Source organism: Brassica napus, unplaced genomic scaffold (assembly GCF_020379485.1).
Source record: "Brassica napus cultivar Da-Ae unplaced genomic scaffold, Da-Ae ScsIHWf_1136;HRSCAF=1612, whole genome shotgun sequence".
Classification (NCBI taxonomy): Eukaryota; Viridiplantae; Streptophyta; class Magnoliopsida; order Brassicales; family Brassicaceae; genus Brassica; species Brassica napus.
Genome location: NW_026014561.1, coordinates 37,713 through 63,040, shown reverse-complemented (window position 1 = coordinate 63,040; position 25,328 = coordinate 37,713). Strand labels below are relative to the sequence as shown.

Genomic DNA, 25,328 nt, shown 5'->3' with positions numbered 1-25,328 from the left:
GACTATACATCCGAAACGTTTCGGAAACGTTTCCAAAACCTAACCATGCCGTCCCCAGAAACCTTTGCCGTCCCCAGCCTCTCTGAAACGTTTCGGAAACGTCCCCACACCGTCCCCGCACCGTCCCCGTCCCTGAAACGCCGCTGGTACGCGAGACGTCAACGATATGCCGTCCCCGTGCATCATAGTTTGTGGCACACAACCTGGTAAGTGGGATGTAAGGAGAGCATTAGAAAGACATATGAGAACATGTTATGTCCTATGCACTACAATGAAGGGCCTTACTCATCAAATAAAGTTTGACTTGCTATCACCTCATCGTCAAAGTAGAAGTGTGACCCAGAAGTTGCATTAAGAAAGAGACAACTGCATTACATGTTTCGAAGAGTTAGATACGTGAAGGCAAGTGTCATCCTTGACTGCATGTTCCCACCTTCAGCAGCAAAGTTATGGCGAAAGAAGGATTTGCTTTTGCTCTTCTCCCTTATCATCACCGTCCCGTAGACGAAGCCCATCAGCGACTGCGAGTGTGGATCTCCGGCTGAATAAGCCGCCTCTATCTCCTCCAACGCTTCCTCCATCAACCTATCGAAAGTTCCGTCGCCACAAGCCGGGATCGAGCTCCTCTTCGGATTTGGGTTCGGATTCGCCGAATTCCTCGAAGTTAGAGGAGTCTCCGACTCCGGGATCGTCGCCGCCGCTGTTGAGATCGTTGTTGGAGAGGATGAGGACGACGGGACACGCGTGAACACTACGATCGACGCAATAGAATACAGTTACAGATAAATCAACGATTACGTAGCCTGAGATTCTCATTCTTCCTCGTCGTCCTCCACCTTCTTCGTCGTCGTAGATTCTCAGTGATCAGATCGAGTTTCAGAAGGAGATGACTCGGGAGAGAGAAAGAATATGAAAGGGTAGTTTTTTTTTCGAAACACGAAAGGGGTAGTTACATAGTGAATTGGAAGAGTCAGAGTAGAAGGGTAACATGTTCGAGAAAGAGATGGGCTGTTCTTTACAGGACCACTTTCAATTTTGTTCAGCCCAAATTAGATGTTTTCTTTGTCGAGAAAACAAATGTATGACGTGGCGCATTTCTGGTTTCCTATTGGTTGATTATTTGTGACGACGTAGAAGCATGAGGGGAGCCCTTATTCCCCTTTTAGTATTGTATTCTTCCTCGTCGTCCTCCACCTTCTTCGTCGTCGTAGATTCTCAGTGATCAGATCGAGTTTCAGAAGGAGATGACTCGGGAGAGAGAGAAAGAATATGAAAGGGTAGTTTTTTTTTTTGAAACACGAAAGGGGTAGTTACATAGTGAATTGGAAGAGTCGGAGTAGAAGGGTAACATGTTCGAGAAAGAGATGGGCTGTTCTTTACAGGGCCATTTTCAATTTTGTTCAGCCCAAATTAGATGTTTTCTTTGTCGAGAAAACAAATGTATGACGTGGCGCATTTCTGGTTTCCTATTGGTTGATTATTTGTGAGGACGTGGAAGCATGAGGGGAGCCCTTATTCCCCTTTTAGTATTGTATATTGATACCCGCTATGAGCTGACGATGACTAGCTAGCTATTTATTTGCACAAAACAAAATTAGTAAGCTCAAGAGTCTCCTCGATTTACTAGTAGCAACCTATATCTCACCAACCTTTATCTATCATTCTATCTAGTAGTACTATTAAGCAAAATATTCAGTGCAACAAATCAAAATACTTAGGCTATGAATGTAACACAGTCCAAATGCAGTACATATGCAGATCATTACCAATGCAGATTGAACTGTAATTTTTTTTCCATTCAATTTTTCAAATGCAGAACAAAAGAAAATCTGAAAATCTGCATGCAGGATAAATTTGGTCATTGATTTAATGATCTGCAGGAGAGAAAAGAAAGACACCAAAAACATGCTGAGGGCCAATGAGAATCATTTGTCTTTTGTTTTGTTTTTCTTTTTTTTTTTCTTCTCCAGCTACCAATAAATATATTCATTTAATTTATTTCTTTCACTTTTAAATTCACATAATATTTCATTTCAAAAGTACATTTAATATATTGTTCCATTTTTCATTTTATTAGTAGTTTATTTTAAACGAATTTTATAAGCATATTTTATATATTCTATAAATATTTTAATAGAAAATTATGTATATGTAGATTACATATTCACAATTTTATATAATTTTTAATAATAAATAGTCATGCATATTATTTTTTATATAATCTAAGAATATATGTTGATACTAAATAATTATATAATGTATAGGTAAGGAAACATATATGTTATAGTTTATTTTTTATAATTGATAATATTTAACATAAATAAAATAATATTATTTTTATGGTTGAGGAAAATGATATAAAAAAAAAAATTTAGGATTCAGATTATATTAAATTAGTTCGGATATACCCAAAATAAAATCTAAAATTTAAAATAAAAACATAAAACATATATAGTTATTTACATAGAATGAAGTATTAAATATACTTATTTAAATTTTAAATATTCATTGATATATATCATTTATATTCTATATAAATTTGGACATTCAGATCGATTTTTCTTGATATTTTTCACCCGTTGAGGTTCAGTTTAATAACACTTTCGCTTTGGATATGTTTTATAACGCCCTACAAAACACATCCAGGTATTTATTTTTTTACATTTTGAACTTGGTACGAGTCAGTTTTTTGGTTCGGGTTCGGTTCAAAATTAAGGAAAAGGATTTTATCTCCAGCCCTAATTAACGTCTTTGGATCTTGTTTGTACTATAAAAATAATTAAAGGGATCTTGTTTGTACTATAAAAATAATTAAAGGGACAAGTAATACTCTTTGTTATTTTAATGAATTTTATATAATTTTTAAGTTTCAATATATTTATTATAGTGATATTTTTTTTACGGTTTTTTGTTTTAATTGTGTTTACCTTTTATATAATGTTTAAACTTTTTTTGTATTTATTAAATTAATTAAAAAATAATTGATAAGAATTTGTATTTTTTTTAGATATTTAATTTTCAAATTTATTTTTAACATTTGGTTAAATACGCTAATTCGATAAAATAGCTTAACCAGTTAGATCTGCATTTGTTCTGCATGATCTGCATTTGTTCTGCTTGATCTGCATTTGTTCTGCTTGATCTGCGTTTTGGATTTGATCTGCGTTTTCTTGATCTGCTTACCATTCGAAGCCTTAAAATATATTACAAAAAATCCATGTAGATTTACTAATTTAATTTTCATATGTAAAAGCAATCAAGCTTTATGCATATTTTTCGAACAATATATATCGTAATCCATTCTACCTTTAGTATCCAGGACAATTAAGCCTAAAAATGAGCAAATACAATTCATCATATGCTTACCATCTGAATGGACACTGAACATCCCATTGCTTTTAGAATCGATGCATATATTTCCGCAGACTTGATTGCATATTTCTAGATTTATTATTCGATGTTTCATACAAAAGTTTGGGATGCATTGCCTTACGCAGTTATCAACTGCCTTTTTCAAAGAGAGGTGTGTACCAAAAACAACATCATGAACATACTAACGATGCATATTTTTTTCAACATTTGAGGCATAGATGCGGTGTGAACTGATTGATCTCATGAATATTTGTCTTAATTGGCTTAGGCTAGAAACTAAACAGTCATATAATATTCTGAAGCCCATTATAAAAATTTAGAAATTGTTTTTTAAATGGACTCAAATTGACGCATGCATCATTTTAAGTGTAAAACCACCAACAACCATTGGAATCCCCTATGTATTAATCCATAACAACATATTTTCGTAACTCCGTATTATCATTAGGATGACTCTTAGAATACTTAGAAAATAATTTCTCCATACAAAAATATATTATAAATTTTATTAAACTAACTATCAAATTGATTAGTAGTGTACAAAATAATATTTCAATTTTTTCTTAAATAAAATCTATTGAATTACTATATGATTAACATATATATGACAATTAATGATTATGAATAATACATATTTAAGAACAATTTTTGTATCATATCTATTTTTGTTTAATTTTATATTATTAAAAAATTAAACAATCACGCTAATCATATAAAAATTATATTTTTTTCTTATATGTTATATTTTGAATTTTTAAAAATAATATACAATACTAAAAATAGTAAAAGTCACACATTGAAAATTTTGTGATCAATTTTTTAACATTTTTGTTCAAACAATATACAAATGAACATAAATCATATGAATATGAATTCTCATTAATAGATATTCATATTATAGATATATATATAGTAATACATTTAAATTAAATTATATATTATATATAAATATATAAATATGTTAATTTCAAAATTTGCATTGAAAAATTATTGAGATCTTAATATTTTTATTTTGAACTTTGTATTGATAAATCTCACATTAAAAGTTTTGTGATTTAAATTTTTGTTACAACAAATATACAAATGTTAATAAAATCAAATGAGTATGTCAATAATAAATATTTATATTAAAACTAAACTATATATATATATATATGTGTGTGTCAATATCACTAAAGTTTAATTATATACCATATAAAGTAAATAAATAATTTTTTTATTTATTTGCCAAAAACATGACTGTAAATAAACAAAAAAACTTCCAATACATTTCTTCAAATAGAAGTGATTTTTAATATTGGAAAAAAAATATATATATATATAGATATTATTTCATTTAGAATAAATATTTTAGTCTTGATTTTTATTCTAAGAAGCTTTTAATGAAATATTATGACAAGATTCCAAAAACCCACTTTTGAGTTTGTTCGAATAATGAGAGATTTGATCATTTGTCTAATATTTATTTCTTCCTAATATCCTATCTCACTATCATATTCTTTATCAATATACTCTTATGTAATTCACCGAATTCACAAAAGAAGTTAAAAAAAAAGAAACAAAACTCATATCAGTAAAACAGAAACGAGAACGAAAACACAATTTTATAGAAGTAGACTTATGGAGAGACAATAGTAAACAAATTGAGAGCAGAAAACTTAATCCCCCTTTCGTTATTTTGAAATCGACGTTACCTATCTGATTTTTGTGATTTGTGTCAGACACAAAACTTAATTTTATTTTGTGCATATGAAGTCATAAAAATAATTTAAATGAGTTGTACTATGTTAAATCTTCAACAACAATGATACATTTTAGAGACTAATATTTGTATTCGTCATTTTACAATCGTTAAAAATTGTAATGTTGCAAAATGTTAAAACTATTTAATAAACAAACATCAATATAAAAAAAAAACTCATCCGCGCTTGCGTGCGGATTATCATCTAGTTTTTATTTAAATTTTACACAAATATACATATATATATATAGTATGTGTGTACTACATATAGTCTATATGCAACATGAGATCATTTAGTATTGATTTATTTATGCATAAATAACATAAGAATCGTGCTAAGTTTACGTCCTTAAGTTTAATTTTTGATACAGAAATTAGAAATAAATTCCGAAGTTCGTTTTTTGGACCATTTATTTTAGGATATTATAAAAAACTAAACTGATGATAAAAATGTGAACGACATGATAGAGATAGACAACTAAAAGAAGACGCAGCATGTGGAATTGTGGTTGATGAATATGGATCTTAATGACTATTCTAGACCAATGTGTAACAAACAAGGCTTACAAATGAAAGGGACATGTATAGTGTATACATTATACATCAATAACATAATACATACTTGCGTATATAATTTCAATACACAAGCTAACAAGTAGTCATGCATATATATGAGAAACACTCCAACGCATAAGCTTACAAGCCTGTCATGTAAATACCCATCTTGTGTCTCTTTTTTGTGAAACCTACTTTGTTGTTTTCTTTTGTAACTGGGATATATTTTTCGTTAAAAAAAAACGCTGGGATATATATATATATATATTGTATTATGGTAAAGCTTAAACGTATCCCTCAAGCATGTAAGAGACTACAAGGTTGTGACTTATTAACATCCCACATCGTGGATGTATAATGTCTTTAGGCAATATATACCTAATATCACACAAGTAATAAATGGAACATATACTGATTAGAGAGCCTGTCCACTTAGGACATTAAAATCGTCCAATAGAAAGTTGTTTATTTGACACGTCATCTGGACTTCCTGTTTTAAAAAAAAAATCTGGCGTGAATTGATGTTGGGCCATTAAACCCATCGTAAATAATAGACGGACATACGAAAATTTCTTCTTTTTTTTATCTATCGTGAAATGATGTTGGGCCACAAAACCCACCATAACTGAGACACAGATACACGGGATTAATATTACTCGAGCTTGCCTTCTTCGATACGAGAACCTTTGCTCTTCCTCTTCTTTGTTCAGTTTCATGATTTCATCCTCGAACATCAATACCTCCTCCACTTTGTCTCTCTTTAATCTCATTAATGGATTCACTTTGTTTTCCTCCTTCAGATTTTGTTTATAAAACTCTCGATCTGAGTTTTATTTCGATCAGATTTTGTTCTACAGTCTCATTACTACATCGCAATTGCAATGAGTTCGAACGGAGAAACCCTGTCGGAGAAACCAAAAGGCGTTGATGCTGACTCCTTTCCCGGACCGATTAAGCCCACCGGTACATCCTATGTCTCTTCTGGCCTCTCGAACGGCGATCCCCACTCGAAGAAAACCAAAAGCGAAGCGTCTGTCTCCTCCGGTCTGATCAAACCCAGCGGCAAGACCGGTGTTTCTTCCGGCCTCTCGATCGGCGTGCCTAATTCGAAGAACCCCGACTGTAAGAACCTGATCTTTTGGTTATCAAAATTATATACTCCGTTTGATTACCGGAAAAAAAATAGAGTATGAAGCTTTTGTGATCTAAAACAATGAGATGAACAAACTATATATTTTATATTGTGGTTCGTTTTGTTATCAAATCATAGAGTCCGTTTGATCACCAGAACAGTTATTGAGTCTAGAGCTTCGTGATTGAAGACACTGATATGAACAATATTTTTTTTTATTATATTGATGGTTTAGTCTACAGAAAATATAAACGCATTGATGAATTCAACGCTCATATTGCACTGCAGGTACGAAGACCGGTGTCTCTTTAGGCGTTAGAGGCAAAGCCGCTGTCTCCTCTCGCGCCAAGGGAAAAGCCATTGTCTCCGCCAAAGCTGTGGAAGTGATGTCTTTCAAGGATGTGAAATTCGGAGCTCATGGATGCGAGTTGAGATTTCGGTTGATCCATTTATGGGAAGCTCGAAATGTTGTGACGAAGACGCTTATCGGTCTCGAGATGTTTCTCATTGACCAAGAGGTATAAAGTGAACTCTCTTTTGCGGTTTAGTTAAAAAAAATTGTTTAGTCGAGATGCTACTAAATCGTTTATATTCAAACTTAGCGTTCTATTCTTTGGTTCTTTTAATGAATTTGTACCAAGTTTTTGCTATTGGTAATAGAACCATAACTTTATTTCTGTTGTTGATGCATTGCGGTTTGAATATCTTTAATGTTTGTGTTTATTTTTCTAGGAGTTCCTGTCTAGCTTCCTAATTTAATTTCTCTATTGTTGATAACAGGAAACTGTTATCCAGGGCTTCATTCCAGCTGGGAGGATAGATACTTATCTGCCACACATGAAAGTTGGTGGCATTTACAGGCTTAACAGTTTTTACGGGTCTAATAACAAGACTCTGTATCGGGTGGCTGAACCAAGTGTCACCATCACCTTCTCATCGTATTCTGTCCTCTCTGATCTAGAGGATAGTTCGGTTTGTTTCCCTGAGGACCGTTTTCGGTTCCATGGATATGAGGAGTTCGATGCTGCCTGCGACTTGAGAAGGGATCTCTATGGTAAGTTCTCACTGTTTTATAGTATAATGTTTAATCTAACCTTAGATGATGTGTTTAACTCAAAACTAATATATTCAGCATTGTTTGGCTAGGATAATGTTCTGATACATTCTTAGATATTAAGGTTTCATGGTGGGTTTATAAGATATAAAGCACTAAGTTTGATTGTTTATTATGCAGATTATGTTGGTCACATCAAGCTTGTGAATGGGCAAGTTCTCAATGACAGTCTCGTGCTAGATGATGCCGAGATAGCTTCATCCCGCCGAGTTTTGCTTCATGTTCAAACACATGAGTAAGCTAATCTATATCTTTTTCATAATCATATATTGACACTCTTAACAAACATTTTTTGATGTTATAGTGGTCCGGTGATGAAGTTGTACCTCTGGGACAAGGCTGCCTCTGATTTTAGTGGAAAATTTAAAGCATCTGGAGGAGCTGCAAGTGTTATTTTGGTCACCACCTTAAACCCGAAACGTTTTGGAGGTTCGTATCATCAGCTTTTTCTTATGTTTTAAGAAGTTACATAGGATGGTCAATGGATTTTATCTGATTAGTTAGCTTTGAGTAATAGAACTGCACTTGAATGAATTTGGGCTTATTAGCTATAAGACATTTGAAAAAGTTTGTGAGGAATTAAGAGATATACATAATTCTACATCTCATTTTACATTATAATTTAGCATTTTTATTATAACATTGGATCTGTTATAGGTGTCCTAACTCTCTCCTCTATGACGTCATCACGGGTATTTCTGGACAGTGATGTTCAAGCAACCCGAGATTATCTCACTTGGTAAGCATTCGTGTGTTTAGATATTGTTCGTAGTTATCCTATCGTTGTCTGATGTTTGGACGTTGTCTTCAGGTTGAACTCAAACATGGATGTTGCTGATATAGTTTCTGCGGAAGTTGTCACTAAGACTGAGACAGTGACCATAGGCGAGCTCTTCTCCTATATGAAGCAGGAAGCTGCCAAGGTAGTACATACGAATGAGTAACGCACCCATTATGATAGACTCAGATTCTAATATAATTATTAAAACGTTTTGCAGGTTGCTTGGTTTGAGTGCATAGCAACAGTTGGTGATGTTGTGCACGGATCAAGATGGTATTACATAGGTTGTGGTGTGTGCCACACTAAAGCAACCAAAGGACCTACCACCCTAATGTGTAAAAAATGTGGGAAGAGTGATATTGTTGGTGTTGCACAGTAAGTGGTTCAGATTTACTTATACTCATACTTCAATGCATTAATTATAAAACTGCTCATGACACAGGTACCTAGCCAAGATATCTGTGTATGACAATGATGATCAGGCGTGTTTTGTGCTCCTTGGTGATGCTGGTCAGGAGTTGACTGGCAAGAAAGCTTCTGAGTTGGTTGATAGTTATTTCGAGGTAATTACAAACCTGTATATCTTTGTTATTTGAAACTGTATTTTCTCAAAATAGTTCGATATATATAGTGACAATCGTTTAAATGTATGTTAGGCCAATGAGAATATGGGAGATGATCACTTGGTTCCGGTGCCTCAAGCTCTGATCAATACCATAGGACAGACTCGCAAGTTCATTGTGAAGGTATCAACTCACAATTTGACTGGCAAGACCCAAAGTTTGACTGTGACAAAGGTGCTCATTCCAGAAGATCCAGAAATTGAAGGCAATGTAGAAAATGTGACTATACCAGATGCCCAGAAAACTTTGCAGAATGGAATTGCTGAGGATGGTCCTTCCACACGCTTTGAAGAATCTGGTGGTGAGAGGGTGAAAAGGACTGCTGATAATGTTGAGGCAGAAGATTCAAAGCGAGCCAAATGTGGCTAGGATGTATGTAAGTGATGGATTTATGGTGACTAAGAGTCTATGCTTTGTTTCTTTCCAATTTAAGACTTTATCTTTGCAATATTGAACTATCTCTCTTATAAACTTTGTTGGTTAAATTTATGTTTAATAATTTCTTTCTTTGAGTTTGATGATTTAGTTTGTTGGTTGTGATGCTTTCCGAATTTAATTGAAGCTTTTGGCTTTTTAGTGTGTTGTATATTGTATATAGGCTTTGCCGTATGTTATGAAATAAATCTGATTTTGTATCATTTTTAGCTGTTTTACGTGTATATGATATGGGCCGAGTATCGACTAAATGCAATGCATTGCGATCCACACATTACATTTGCTTAAAATTCTGATTTGGGCAAGTGATAAGACTAATAATGGATACAACTAACATATCATTAGTTACACTTACAAGATTAATGATTTTTCTTCTTATTTAAATTATAGTAGATTCTTCTTTTTAAAGGATGTAAGTTCATTTCTTTTTTGCAGCTTAAAATTTAGAGTGAAACTATAAACATCTATATGTGGTACATTAGTATTTCTCCACTTTGCAGAAAATTGGACTTTAAAATAGAAAGTTGGGTTTCTTGCAATCTAAGGGATTCATAGTGACAACTTGATTATTTTAACATATAGGTTAAAACTAATTGTTTAAAATGGACTCTATACTCCGGCTGTTCCAAGACTCATTAGCATCATTAACATGATAACATTTTTTCTATTCTATAACACAAAAACAAAATTAATTAATTTTAATTTTTTAAAAAAAATTATATTTAACATTTAAAATCCTTAAATTTATAGGCACCCGTTCATGCGTTCTTATGATTTTTTTGCTTCTCTAAATAAAACCACAAACCCTTCAGATGATTATGTATGATTTATTGTTCACCCTCTTTTCATATATTCAAAATTCTTTCCTCTAAATTTTTGTCAAGATATTGAACTTACATGAAAGATGCGTTGTAAATATAGCTTTTGGCCAAAGGAAATCATCAAAAAAACATTAATAAAAGGATAACAAGATCACTACTTACTTCCCAAGTTCAAACTTTGTAAGTTCTTTAGGGCAAATTTATCAAATGATATTGCATATCTATATGAACTAAAAGGAAAAATACATCACCACATTATCCGCCCGTAGGGCGGACACGGACCTAGTATATGTAATGTGGCAATCTTCCACTTTTAAGTTAGCTTTTTAGTGTGAGTTAGATACATCATTAATATAGTATCAGAGTTCATGTTAAAAGCTCAACATATGATTTTCTACGTAAACAATTTCCTACTTATGTAACATGTACAAATGGTCCATATTGTTGTGGTATGTCCGAAATGTTAGGTTTAGGTTGTTTCCGTTGGACAATTTTCCATCTACATCTTGAGAGGGGCTATTAACATCCGAGATCGTGGATGTATAGTATCCTTAGACAATATATATGTGATGTGGCAATCTTTTACTATTTTTTTGGGTGTGAGTTAGGTATATGACTAATATGATTATAGCGCAAAAAATAAAGGTGAAACATGATTTATTACTCCAGATTAAACTGAGAGATTGCCGGTCAAGTGAAATTTATTTATCTAACATTTACTCTAGTTATTATTTAAACAAAAGAAAACTCACACCTATTATCTTGCTAGTTTTTATGAAAGTAACGTCTTTTTTTTTTGCTTTTTACTCTTTTTTCATTTTTTTGTTTCTTTCCACTTCCACTTTTTAATTTCTCTCGGTTACTCCACATATTAGTATATTATCAATCACACTCTAAATCCTAGTCAATCAAAATACGAATACTTAACCAATAGTATTAAAATTTGGTAACAGACGCTAATGATGCCACTGGAAAGATAAAACGAAACCATTTGAAATTCGCATGTGAAATGTAGCTTTTACTCTGAAAACTAGGGTGTATAAAAAGTTAAAAATATGACGATATCGAAGATGATTTTTTCTTTCAACGAGACCCCACGCACGTGCAAGTGTTATCCACACGCTTTTTTGCCATTCATTATCTCACTTTCTTTGTTTATTAGCAGAAAGTTCAGTTCACTCATAGATTTGCATTCTCTTTCGCAATCGTACGCGAAGGTTGAGCACAACGCCAGAACGTGTTCATCTTGATTTTTTGTGTCTTGTCGTATTCTTACTTTTCTAGAAATTGATCACTCTTTCTTTTAGTTTTATTGTAAATATAAATACGTTGTCTATTAATGATTTAAAGTGTGTTCTTGTCGGTTTTTAATATAAAAATTACTGTCTTCCTAAGTACTATACTCTTTTATCTAAACTCATTTTAATTCTGTTGACAAAAAAAAAACTCATTTTAATTCTTTTTCTCTAGAACTGTTCAATTGGGTTTCTAACTTTTTTAATCTGTTTTTTTTAACTTATTTAATATATATATAAAACCCATTTGTGTTAAAAAGACTATTCATAATCTTGATTTTAGGAATATCATGTGCGAAAAATAATAACAATCGTTAAATAGACTTTATTTTATATTCTTAGAATTACATTCAAGAAGATGTATATGTCTTCTTTATACATTTAGTCAATAGAATAGCGTACATTCCAATCTTTTTTGTAAATTTTCAAGCTTATGATCAATAAATTTGATATTCAATAAAAAACGTATTTGTCAGGTAAGCAGTATTATTTGATCATTGTATAGATATTTGTTGATTTATAATGATTAGATCCATACTGAATAGCATCTTCATATAATTTTTGTATATTGTTTATAACAAAAATAATACCCACCACCACCACCAACAACAAAATAATAGAAAATGTTTTTCTTCTCCAAACATTGCCAGCATTTGTCCTTTTCCTAGTTAACTTCTTGTTTTGTAATATCTCACTGCAATACAAGAAAATTAGGTTAAATATATATTCAGTGGATACGTTATGATAACAATACATATTTTATCATATCGTATCCGGTCATATTGTTTTTTTTTTGGAATATTTTGATGTCTGTATCTTTAGCAGGTTAGAAAATGGCTGAATGTCGACCCGACTTGCCATGACATTGATTGGAGTATGGAAGCTAGAAAGCTAGTCAAAAAGGCAGCATATAAGATTTGGAATCCATCAAAAGCGTTTATAGTGATAAATTTTGACGTAATATTCAAAAAGAAAAAAAAATCGACACTCTGAGCCTGACTTCTTATTTTCCATTTCAATCAAATGTTGAAATCCTATGAAATTATTTGACAATTTTGTTAACAATATAAATTAAAAGATAAATTTTAAATTTACTAAGTTAACACAAAAGTTTGTGAATCTATTTTTGATAGATTAGCTTGAAAATGTGTGTTTTGATTGAAAGAATAACTTCATTATTGGATAGTACCCAACAATAATAATAATAAGTGGGTAGTCAAATGTCTCCATCTTGCAAAATCAACACAAATGTTAGGTTTCTGGTAAACCAGATTGTGAGCTTATTCCTACTTAATTATTCCGAGCTGAAATGATATTCGATCCCTTTAATTTTGTTGTTGTTGCTTTTGTATAACTTATACCTTAATTAAACCCTAAAGAGAACTAGTTGACATCGTGAACCACAAGAGCAATGTATTACGTACTCAGTTTTATTTCTTTCAAGTCTTGAAATCGGTTGAGTCTAACCAACCACTGAATAAATTGTAATGGCCAACCAGGAGCGAAGCCACGTTGGTGGTTAAGGGTGCCCGTGCACCCATTATGTTATAATAATTCTCATGTTTTGCCTAGCAATTGTATCTCAGTTAGCTGAGTTGGCAATTAGTGCACCCATTAATCTATCAGTTCGTGAGTTCAAGGCACCCATCACTCCAACTTTTTATATATATATGTACAGATAACATATTTTATTTAATAAATGCACCCATTAAATTTTATTGCTGGCTTCGCCCCTGTGGCCAACCAATAATCGTAAAAAGGCTGCCTAAGTCCTAACTCCTAAGTTCCTAACACACTGACACGGCCTGCCATAGCCTTTTTGCCTCCTTTTCTTATCCTTTTTTGAAGGCCGAAACATTTTCTTTTATGGTGATCCTAATTTGCCGATGGATTTATTTGGCGATCACTCATATTCAGATAAGTTATTAAATCTTCTCGATCTATTCTTGATTGCCTCAAAGATGATATAAAACTACTATAAATTCATTTATGCACCATATCTTATAATGTTTAATTTATAAGTTAAATTATGCATCTACATAATCTCATTAGTGGTCATCACCTGACGAAAACGAATGTGACTAGTCTCTTTATGTAAAAAAAATCTTAAGTGAGTAGATGAACTTGTTTTCATGTTGTGGAAAGATAGATATCAAACACAAACACACTGGAAAATTACACGATCTATGGAAGAACATTAATTAATAATAGGGTTGGCCTAATCAAGATAGCCATCACACCTTAACTAAGGAAACAAAAACCCCAATTACCAATACAACTCAACATGAGAAATAAACAAACCCGACGTGAAAAGATTATTGTCGTCAGACAATTACAAAGAGATGTGATTTTCAGTAAATTATAGTAACTTATATATATTCCAGCTTGAAACAAAAACTCCCTTAGATGAAACCCTCGTTCTAGAAGGTCTTGAATGGCCAATACGTAAATATCAAGGCTAAGGCTTGCGAGGTGGGCATTGGTAGCATTTGGTGAATAGACCAAAAGTGTCGATCTGACGAACAAAATTGACCATACTTGCCCATCCTCCGAACCCGAACCCAACGACAAACACCCAAACCACAACAAATATGTTGATGCAGTAAGTACCCATCCACCCTCCCAGCACTCGTGGCGGTCTCTCCACTGCGTTCTGTTATAAAATAAGTAGATGATTTAACCCAAAAATTAATTATTAGATGTATTAAGACCATCTTCAATCAACGGAGACTTTAGAAGAGTATTTCAACATTTTATTATTTTAATAAAAAGAAGAAAAGAATGTCAAATGATTCTCTCCATTGGTTTAACTTTAAGAGATTTGTTAGAAACACTCATACCATGTATCACTTTATAATTGGTTTAACTTTTTATTTGATTATGTTAGAATTATTATTATTATATTTATAAGATACCAAAATACCATATAATATTTTCACACAAATTAAATTGGTCTAACACATCTTTTATTTTTCTATATTATATAAAGTAATAAATAGTCGTCGAAATGTGAAACTATGTAACAAATTTCTAAATTAGATTCTCTAAACAATGTTTGCTAGGAATCTAGTATCATAAATAAATTATAACCAATTGACAAATCCATTAACAATGTCTCTTATGAAAAAAAAAGAATATGTGAAAAAAGGAAAAAGATCTAACCTCTCTGGAAGGGGCAGGAGCAAAAGTAAGCATGTGAGCCAAAGCAGGGATGATGTAGACAGTGAAGCTGACAAGGAGAGATCCGACCGCAGAATTGATTGGTCCGAAAAAGGGGAAGATGATGGCTAAGAACCATATGGGTAAAACCACTGGTAACCTAGCCATGGCTCTTTTGAACATGCTCTTAGTCTCATGCACACCTATCAGTTTCTCCCACACAAAATATAACGGTGTAGACGCAAAGCCAAACGTTATAAACTGATGGATAAGCATAAGGATCACCGCGGTGTCTCTGAAACCGGACTTCGGGAGTAGAGAGAGTGCATTGGAATGAGTTAGCAATTGATCGCCAAACGCCCAGTAAACCGCAGACGCAGAAGGTAGCGTTAGCGTTAATACGTATATAGTCGCTAGTAGATATATCGCCTTGAACTTTTGCGGTTTCCACATGGCATGCATTATCTCCCTATTTACATCATTTTCGATACATAATTTAATTAACAAAGCATAGAGCAACCTTTTAATATAAGAAAAAATGCTTACACAGTGACGGCATGACCACCAAAGGTGTAGAGAATGTTGGTGGCTCCGGTAAAGTAGAGAACCATTGTGGTTGGACCCGAGTGTTTGACATCCTCAGCCTTTTATACATTAAAAAGGTTCAAAGTAAATAACAACGAGACCAGTAGACTAAGAACTTTACAAACTAATTAAACATGATTTTGTTCTTAATCACAAGACCTGGCCGTGAAGGAGAGAAGCAATGGTGAGGTACCAAGAAGTGTAAGTGGTCATAGCGAGTCCCAGGAATGACCAGATTCTATAGTTATGGAACGAAGGAATAAAAACAGTTGTTGCACAACACGCTCCAAATATGTATGTCCATGTCCTCTTGTCCAATTTATCATTGATATAATATATATTGCTGCAGATTATTCAATACTATTATGTAAATATCAATTGTGTCCAAAGTCAAAAAGGAAATAATTTTATATGATAATAAATAAATAAAAAGAAAGAAATAATTATATTAATTTACCTTGCACAAGCAATGAGTTGAATAACGGATCCAAAGAGAAGAAAAGTGCAATTAAAGATCAGTCCAATGTTCCTCCAGTGTTTCCCCAGCAATCCATCCAACACCTCAAACCACTTTTCAAGGAAATTAAAACTAAAATTAGCAACAACAAAAACAATATAATTAACTTTTTTTCAAGAACAATAGAATTGTAATTTTTTTTGGGTGTAAAATAGAATTAGAATTGTAATTTTATCATAACAAATTAATGAAATACCTTTTATAAAAAAAATTAGTGAAATACCTGAATAACGTGATTACGGAAATCGAATTTTTCTCGTTCTTTACGAGTTCGATACTCAACGTAGAGAACACTAATGAGATAAGCAGTCCAGCTTCCCATTAATCCATAAAAGAGTTGAAACAAGATTCCCGACATCATCCCAAGTTGTGAGAACGAGTATGGTAATGTCAACAGTACTTGTGCCACCTGTGTGTTACAAGTTAGAGACGATGAATACATACATGTATTATACTATGGATAATACTATAGTTACCTGGTTTGAAGCACAGCTAAACCAAGCATCATAGACAGAACCTCCATGCCAGAAGAAGTTAGAGAGCTTTGTCTTAGTTGAAGAAGTGTTGTTACTGTTACTTGTGTTTGATTCTTCTTCTCTCTCCATTTCTAAGTAGTTCCCAGCGATCACTGTCTCTATCTTCTCTGCCGCCATGATCACTTCTTCTTCTTCACTCAGTTTCTTAGCTTCTCTCTCCCACTCTTTAAATAGAGTTGAAGGCTTAGGTATGATATGATTGGTTGGTGAGCGAGTTATGTCGCCTAATTGTGACTGTTACTGTATTCAGCGAGCGTGGATTGGTTATTTTAATGGGCTTGATTTGATAGTTGGGCTTATGGGCCATATCTCTTGAGCACTACACGAGCGGGTAGGCCTACTTTAGGATTGTTAATTATATTTTGACCCTGATAATATGCAAAAAGAGGGTACACTAATTATAAAGTTTTGCAAAATAAAGAGAGACTAGACTAATTATAAGTTGATAATATAGAAGCGACGACAATGATGATTTGTTTCTTCTTTTTAAAGAAAGGATGTATTAACAATTATTTTCAGTCATGATGATTGTAACAACTAGAACAATGAATAAAACATATTGGTCCTTTGGGAGTAAGGAAGGAGGATACTGATCTATATCTATAGCAATAATCAATTATATTTCTAAGTTTTCATGTTTTGTCCGATTATATTGTATAGCTGTTAATTGGAACTTGAAAAATCCATAAAACCATGCCCTTGTCTAGCGTATATCGCGTACCACACATATCCAAAAGCTTGAGTTTGACGTAGAAATTATAGTAAAAATGTAAGAAAACGTGATTTGTGAGGTTAATCGAGGATTGGGAATGGATCCAATGGAAATAATGATTGCTAATCAGGTGGGATCATTAGTGCTAAACATAATTACCGCACGTGTCTAGCTGTCTTAGCCTTATTTTACTTTCTTTTTAGCCCTTAACTTTTACGATGGATCGAACTATTAATAGGTAGGAATCATCATTTTACATCTTTATTGCTTTTCTAACTCGGGCCAAGATAGATGGCAGCGGAAAGAAAACTGATCACTAATCTACATAATATGTATATTTTAAATTTCTTTTTTTGGTTAGTGATACATATTATATATATATATATATATATTTCACTTTTAATTATATGCTATTGTGGTATATATCCATAATCTTAGAAGAAATAAATGTTAATGTCTTCAAATAGAGCAAAAGTTTCGGATATCATTTTGATTATAAGATTGATAAAAAGTAGCAAGTGATTGCAGTTAATCAGGAATTTATTTCCTACTGATTAGTTGGTACCAATGATTTTCATAACGACTATAAGATTGTGAGATTTGTTTTGAGTTGATCTTTGAATTAGATGGGAACAACACATTCGCGCTTTAATACTGTCTGACATGAGATGGACACTTTTTTCAGAAAGCAGATTTTGAGAATGGGTCGGTGAGCTCAAACTCAATGGGCTAAATGACACATTAGTTAGGCCTATGTATAGTCTTGGATGAACTGACTATACCAGGACATGGCAAGGGTAATATTATGAAGATAACTGCAACCCGTCCACGACTAATGGCCATCTATGTCAGCTCACTCGGTCCGTCGGCCAAATCTAATTCGACGAGCGGTACGTTAATTTTTGCAAAAGTTCGAAAGTTTTGTTTACTAACCCTACAATCACCATCCGATCTTTTCTCGTGTTTTGGCCTCACTCGCACAGTGTCGCAAATCACTTCCCGATAGGTCACTCATCAAATTCTAAAGTTTTTAACGGATGTGTGACAAAAAAGGTAAGTCAACTTTGGTGGTATAGGTAACCAAATTAATTCTCTTAAGTCTTTTTATGTATTACAACTCGGGACGTTACAATAAAGAAACTGGTCAAGAAACGTTTCAAATTTGCAACAACATCTAATGAAAAATAAGTAGACAGATATAATCAATACATACATATATAATTATATATCAAATAATTTATATATCTAGTTATATAAACATACACATATATATAGATGCGCATTTACATGTATAAAAATATCCCAACCTTTTGGACTTGATTACTTAGCTAATAAACAATCTCAAAGAATACTTGCATGAAACGCATCAGGAAAGGAATAACACTAACTTTCCCAAACTCCAAAACAAGCTCCTTAATTATTTGACGCACAGAGTAATTTGTTTTGCGGTTTTACAGTACTTGAAACGATTAGTATAATGTGAGATATAGACTGTCCATGCATGCATGTTATTCTCTATACCTCTCTTAAAAAGGCAATCTCATCTCAGTAATTCTCCGTAACCCAACAACACCCGGACCAACGAATAAGGATATTTTGATCGTTAAAGCTTTTCCAGTATTATGCATCTTCGTTTCAACTTGTCACCGAGGATCTTGTTACTATTTCTAACACTTTTATCAGGTAATTATCCAATATCCAAAATAGTTTTAATGGTATGATTGTGATCTCCGCATATCTCGTAGTCAATATTCTCGTTCCTCTGTTTTAGGAAACTGTTGTAATTAGTTTCTGTCTCACGCTCGTATATATAAGAGCTAGAGTAGTGTACATGATTCTTAAGATCAATATAATATTTACATGGTATCAAGAGCTCATCGATTACCCTAAAATTCTTTTTCTTCGGCCGCCTTCTCCTTTTCCTTTCTTCCTCTATCCCTAAAGCTCCATCGCCATGGCTACTGCAAACAATGAAGTCGTTGTCGACGCCTCCAAATCACTTCTCAACGTTAACATGATTAATGTAACCAAACTCAATTCCACCAACTTCATGACATGGAACCTTCAAATCCATGCTCTGCTCGATGGCTATGACCTTGCTGGGTATCTCGACGGCTCCCAGCCAGTACCAGATCAGACCCTCACCGTCGACAACACCACAACACCCAACCCCGACTACACCAAGTGGAGACGCCAAGATCGCCTCATCTACAGTGGACTCATTGGAACACTCTCACCGTCGATCCAGACGCTTGTCACCAACACCAAAACATCTCATGATGTGTGGAAATCTCTCAACGCCACATACGCAACCCCAAGTCGCGGACATATCCAACAGCTGCGACTACAGCTCAAAAACTACACCAAAGGAGACAAAACGATCGACGACTACATGCGTGGCCTCACAAGCCGCTTCGATCAACTAGCCCTCCTTGGTAAACCCCTTGATCACGAAGACAAGGTTGAGTACATTGTTGATGGTCTACCGGAGGAATACAAAACTGTATCTGATCAACTTGAAGGTCGTGATGTCTCACCCTCCATTGTTGAAATACATGAAAAGCTCATCAACAGGGAGGCGAAGCTATTGGCTGTCTCTGCTCCTGCTCCAAGTGCTGTCCCGATCACGGCAAACATGGCTTCCTCACGCCCAAAGCAACAACAGCAGCATCGTGGAAACAACAGTCAAAACTGGAGCACAAACAAGTCGCCGCAGTTCAACAACACCTACAAGCAAGAGAATCGTCAATCAAAGGGCTATCAAGGGCGATGTCAGATTTGTAGTGTCTTTGGACACAGCGCCAGAAGATGCCCTCAGATGTTCCAACAAAACACCTCTGCTCAAACTCAATCACCATTCCGCCCATGGCAGCCGAGAGCCAACATGGTGGTAGCATCACCGAACCCGTCAAATGCTTGGCTGATGGACTCTGGCGCTACACACCACCTCACGAGTGACCTCAATAACCTGATGTTGCAGCAGGCCTACAATGGCGAGGACTCTGTTCTCATTGGAGATGGCACTGGTTTGTCAATCTCTCACACCGGTTCACTTTCACTTCCCTCACGCACTCGCAACTTACTGCTTAATAATGTTTTGTGTGTTCCTAATATTAAGAAGAACCTCATTTCGGTCTATCACTTATGTAATGCTAATAGAGTTTCGGTTGAATTTTTCCCTGCTTACTTTCAGGTGAAGGATCTCAGCTCGGGGGTTCCGTTAATCCAAGGCAAGACCAAGGATGAGTTGTATGAGTGGCCAGCCCAACCCAACACCCTTCAGTCCTTCTTTGCCTCAACCACACCTCAAATCACCATGTCTGATTGGCATTTCCGCCTAGGACATCCTTCTGCTTCTATTCTTAAAACCATTGTTTCCAGTTTTTCTTTACCTTGTGTGAAATCTGTAACTCAAAACTCTTTATGCTCAGATTGTGCTATCAATAAATCTCACAAATTACCTTTCTCCCTAAACACCATTACTTATTCTCGTCCCTTACAATACATATACACAGACCTTTGGAGTTCTCCAATTATCTCAGTCGATGGATACAAATACTACCTAGTTCTCATTGATCATTTCAGTCGATACACTTGGCTGTACCCTCTCAAACTTAAGTCCCATGTTCGCGAAACATTCAAAACCTTCAGGCATCTCGTTGAGAATCACTTCAACACCAAAATAGGGACTCTATATAGCGACAATGGAGGCGAGTTTGTGGCGTTGAAGTCAGATTTAGCAGAAGCTGGCATCAGTCACCTAACATCTCCACCTCATACTCCTGAGCACAACGGCATATCCGAAAGAAAACACAGACATGTTGTTGAAACCGGCCTCACACTCCTCACCCATGCAGCGATGCCACGCTCTTACTGGACCTATGCTTTTGCTGCAGCTACTTATCTAATCAACCGCCTACCTACCCCGGTCCTAAAGATGGACTCACCATTTCACAAGCTCTTTGGAACCCAACCAAACTACAACAAAATACGCGTATATGGCTGCCTTTGCTTTCCCTGGCTCCGCCCTTACACGGCTAATAAGATGGAAGAAAGGTCAACACCTTGTGTTTTCATCGGCTACTCACCGAGTCAAAGCGGCTACATATGTCTTCAACTCAATACTGGTAGAATCTATGTCTCACGACATGTTCGCTTCGACGAAAAAACCTTTCCGTTCAAAACACCATCCCCCCTGCAACCTACCTCACCAAGCTCACCTGAAACTCCTTTATCACCTTCTCAACCGCCGGTTACCACCATACCAATACCAAACCCGCAACCACCTACGCCTCAGCCCCCACTCGTACAACAAACGGAACCGCCGAGCTCGGACTCTAACCTGCAGGTACAGGAAACTTCACCGTTACTCAACAGCACCAGCGACACCAACACGCCTGCATCAACAACGACGCCGCCTGTCACCACGACAACTTCATCACCTGTCTCAACTGACTCCGTGTCCTCCACCAACAACAGCGGCTCTACTCAGCAACCTGCGCCATCACCACCATCCGCACCTTCACCACCTCCACCTCCCGCGCAAATCAATAATCATCCCATGCTCACAAGAAGAAAGAACCAGATTGTCAAACCGAACAGCAAATACAACTATGCAGCTGCGTTGTCGTCAAACGCTCCCACTGAACCTCACACCCTTGCTCAAGCTCTGAAAGACAAGCGGTGGCGTGGTTCCATGTCCACTGAGATGGATGCGTTTGCGCGTAATCAAACTTATGACTTAGTTCCGCGACAGCCTCATCTTAATGTTGTTGGTTGCAGGTGGCTTCACAAGAACAAGTTCTACACCAACGGCACGCATAAGCTCTGCAAATCAAGACTAGTCGCCAAAGGCTACAACCAGGAGTTTGGTCGTGACTACACGGAAACTTTCAGTCCCGTAATCAAGGCTACAACTCTCCGACTTGTCCTGGATATTGCAGTGAGCAACTCTTGGCCAGTTCAACAACTTGATGTCAACAATGCTTTTCTACAAGGCACCCTGACAGATGAAGTATACATGGAGCAACCTCCCGGGTTCGTTGATACTGACAAGCCGGATCATGTTTGCAAACTAAAGAAGGCGATATATGGACTCAAACAAGCTCCTCGTGCTTGGTACACTGAGCTGCGCGACTTCCTCCTAAGCCTCGGATTCTTTAACTCCTTAGCTGACACATCACTCTTTGTCATGCATCGGGGTAAAGAAACCATCTACCTCCTAATATATGTTGATGATATTCTGGTAACCGGCAACACCAAGACTGGTATTCAACGGATCCTTCATCTCCTGGCTGAGAGATTTTCGGTTAAAGATGCTGAAGAGCTAAACTACTTCCTTGGAGTTGAAGCTCACAGATCTTCGAAAGGGCTACACCTCAACCAAAGGAAATACATACTTGACCTCCTCCACAAGTACGACATGACAAATGCCAAACCCGTAACGACACCCATGGCATCCTCTCCGCGGCTACATCTTAACTCTGGCACTCTGCTCTCAGACCCGTCCAAGTTCCGACAACTGATTGGCAGCCTCCAGTATCTCCAGTTCACTCGCCTTGGCATTGCCTATGCTGTCAACAAACTCTCTCAGTTCATGCATAAGCCAACGGAAGATCACTGGCAAGCAGCCAAACGCATCCTCCGATACCTTGCTGGCACTCCAACACACGGCCTCTTCTTCTCAGCAACTAACAAGCTAGTTCTACATGCCTACTCTGATGCAGACTGGGCAGGGGACTCTGATGACTTTGTTTCGACCAACTCCTACATCATTTACCTTGGCCAGCATCCGATATCATGGGCATCAAAGAAACAGAATGGTGTTGCTCGCTCATCAACTGAAGCTGAGTACCGAGCTGTTGCCAATGCTGCTGCAGAAATAGCTTGGATATGCAACCTCCTCACTGAACTTGGTATTCCACTCCTCTCGCCTCCTACACTTCGCTGTGATAACGTTGGCGCCACGTTTCTCTGTGCGAACCCTGTCTTCCACTCTCGAATGAAACACATTGCAATCGATTATCACTTTGTACGTGGACAAGTCCAGCGTGGAGCTCTCAAAGTGTCTCATGTCAACACGCGTGACCAACTGGCTGATGCTCTCACCAAACCACTGGCACGAGCACGGTTCTTGGAACTACGAAACAAGATTGGAGTTACTTCGGGCACTCCATCTTGAGGGGGCGTGTTAGAGATATGATTGTGATCTCCGCATATCTCGTAGTCAATATTCTCGTTCCTCTGTTTTAGGAAACTGTTGTAATTAGTTTCTGTCTCACGCTCGTATATATAAGAGCTAGAGTAGTGTACATGATTCTTAAGATCAATATAATATTTACAGATGTATCTCTCCATGTATCTGTATACACATGCATTCATCATGTATATATATTATTTTTCAGGTAATATTTTTATTTTATAAAAAATCACAAATATAACTTAAATTAGTTAAAATTGTTATATGAGAAATCCCATTCTCTATGATTTTTTCTGCCAATGAATTTTATCAATTTTGATTTTTATTTGGCACATTCAATAATGGATTCATATCCGTTAATGATTAGAACTCTAGTCTCTAGTGATTATTTAAACTACAGGGACAAAATGGTCGGAGTCAGCTCGAGTATTCACAATCGTAAACTCATGTGACCAAACAATCTGGCCAGCGATAACACCCGGAGAAAACTTCAACGGCGGAGGATTCGAGCTCAAACCGGGCCAATCCATAGTCTTCAACACGCCAGTAGGCTGGTCAGGTCGAATATGGGGACGAACCGGCTGCAATTTCGACAAAACCGGAACCGGAACATGCGAAACCGGTTCATGCGGCTCGACCCTAAAATGCTCAGCCTCCGGAAAACCACCAGCTTCACTCGCTGAGTTCACGTTAGCCGCATTGGATTTCTACGACGTGAGTCTCGTCGACGGATTTAATCTTCCGATGTCGGTGACTCCGATGAACGGAAAGGGAAACTGTAGTGTCGCCGGCTGTGTGGCTGACCTGAGATCAAAGTGTCCGCCGGAGCTTGCCGTGAAATCTAAGGGGAAAGTGGTTTCGTGTAGGAGTGCTTGTGATGTGTTCGATAGAGATGAGTATTGTTGTAGAGGAGTTTATGGGAATCCTGTTACGTGTCGACCAACAAATTACTCGAAAATGTTCAAGGAAGCTTGTCCTACTGCTTATAGCTATGCTTATGATGATCCGACCAGTATCTTCACTTGTTCCGGCACTGATTACGTCATCTCTTTCTGTTCCTCCAAGTTTGTGTCTTATCCTTTTTTCTTTTGGTGTTTATATTTGTTTTTGACATATATTTATACATATTTTAAAACTCAAAACACATTAATTTCTATAACATTTTAACATTTAAAAGAAAACCAATAATTTTAAGTCTGAACCCCAAAACATTACTTGTGTGCTTCATATATGTTAAAACCAAAAAAACATTATTAATATTTGTGTTTACATTTATAGCTATAATACATTTTAGGCTAAAGTAAATGTTATAATCCTTTGCTAATTTCAAATGCAGAGGTAACCAAAACCAAGCAATCTTTTGCACCCAAAAACTAGCAATCTTGGCCACCTAATCTTTGTGTTTGATTCTGTGTTTCTCTTTTGATTTTGTATGTTTAATTTGATTGTTATTGTGTATGTGTACAGGAAGAAGCCGGTGTGTACGTACCATGATAACAAGTTGGCATGCAGCGATGGTTCTGGTTCAGGTGGATTCAGGACGATGACTGGGAGATTGTGGCTTATATTGATGTTGTCTCTTTTTGCTTTTATCTACTCTTAGTTCTTTTTTTTCGAGGAAAAATCCTCAGGTCACTAAGCCACGTTAAATTCAAAGATAAAATGTCCCTATCGAAAATCATCTTTCAGTATTATGAGTCATATTGTATGATCCAATAAAGATAAAAATCAATTTTTGATAAAAGAAGAGA

General features: G+C 35.8%; 3 protein-coding genes across 3 annotated transcripts; 2 read left to right on the top strand and 1 right to left on the bottom strand.

Annotated features, from left to right (window-relative positions):
• The first annotated feature begins 6,549 nt into the window (after positions 1 to 6,549).
• Positions 6,550 to 9,687, top strand: LOC125596110 (replication protein A 70 kDa DNA-binding subunit E-like). The gene is made up of 10 exons (XM_048771393.1): positions 6,550 to 6,790; positions 7,089 to 7,318; positions 7,581 to 7,854; positions 8,035 to 8,149; positions 8,219 to 8,343; positions 8,572 to 8,653; positions 8,726 to 8,837; positions 8,913 to 9,070; positions 9,138 to 9,258; positions 9,352 to 9,687. Exons 1-10 carry the CDS (start codon positions 6,550 to 6,552, stop codon positions 9,685 to 9,687), a joined length of 1,794 nt encoding a protein of 597 aa, XP_048627350.1.
• A 4,293-nt stretch (positions 9,688 to 13,980) lies between these two features.
• On the bottom strand, positions 13,981 to 16,841 carry LOC125596100 (auxin transporter-like protein 3). The gene is made up of 7 exons (XM_048771386.1): positions 16,607 to 16,841; positions 16,354 to 16,539; positions 16,071 to 16,183; positions 15,773 to 15,956; positions 15,575 to 15,672; positions 15,032 to 15,497; positions 13,981 to 14,522 (listed from the first exon to the last, which is right to left on the bottom strand). The coding sequence occupies exons 1-7, from the start codon at positions 16,781 to 16,783 to the stop codon at positions 14,328 to 14,330; spliced, it is 1,419 nt and encodes a 472-aa protein (XP_048627343.1). The 5' UTR covers positions 16,784 to 16,841; the 3' UTR covers positions 13,981 to 14,327.
• Positions 16,842 to 18,189: 1,348 nt separating this feature from the next.
• LOC106422671 (pathogenesis-related thaumatin-like protein 3.5) lies at positions 18,190 to 25,289 on the top strand. Its single transcript, XM_013863450.3, has 3 exons — positions 18,190 to 19,061; positions 23,978 to 24,641; positions 25,045 to 25,289. Exons 1-3 carry the CDS (start codon positions 19,001 to 19,003, stop codon positions 25,178 to 25,180), a joined length of 861 nt encoding a protein of 286 aa, XP_013718904.2. The 5' UTR covers positions 18,190 to 19,000; the 3' UTR covers positions 25,181 to 25,289.
• The last annotated feature ends 39 nt before the right edge of the window (positions 25,290 to 25,328 follow it).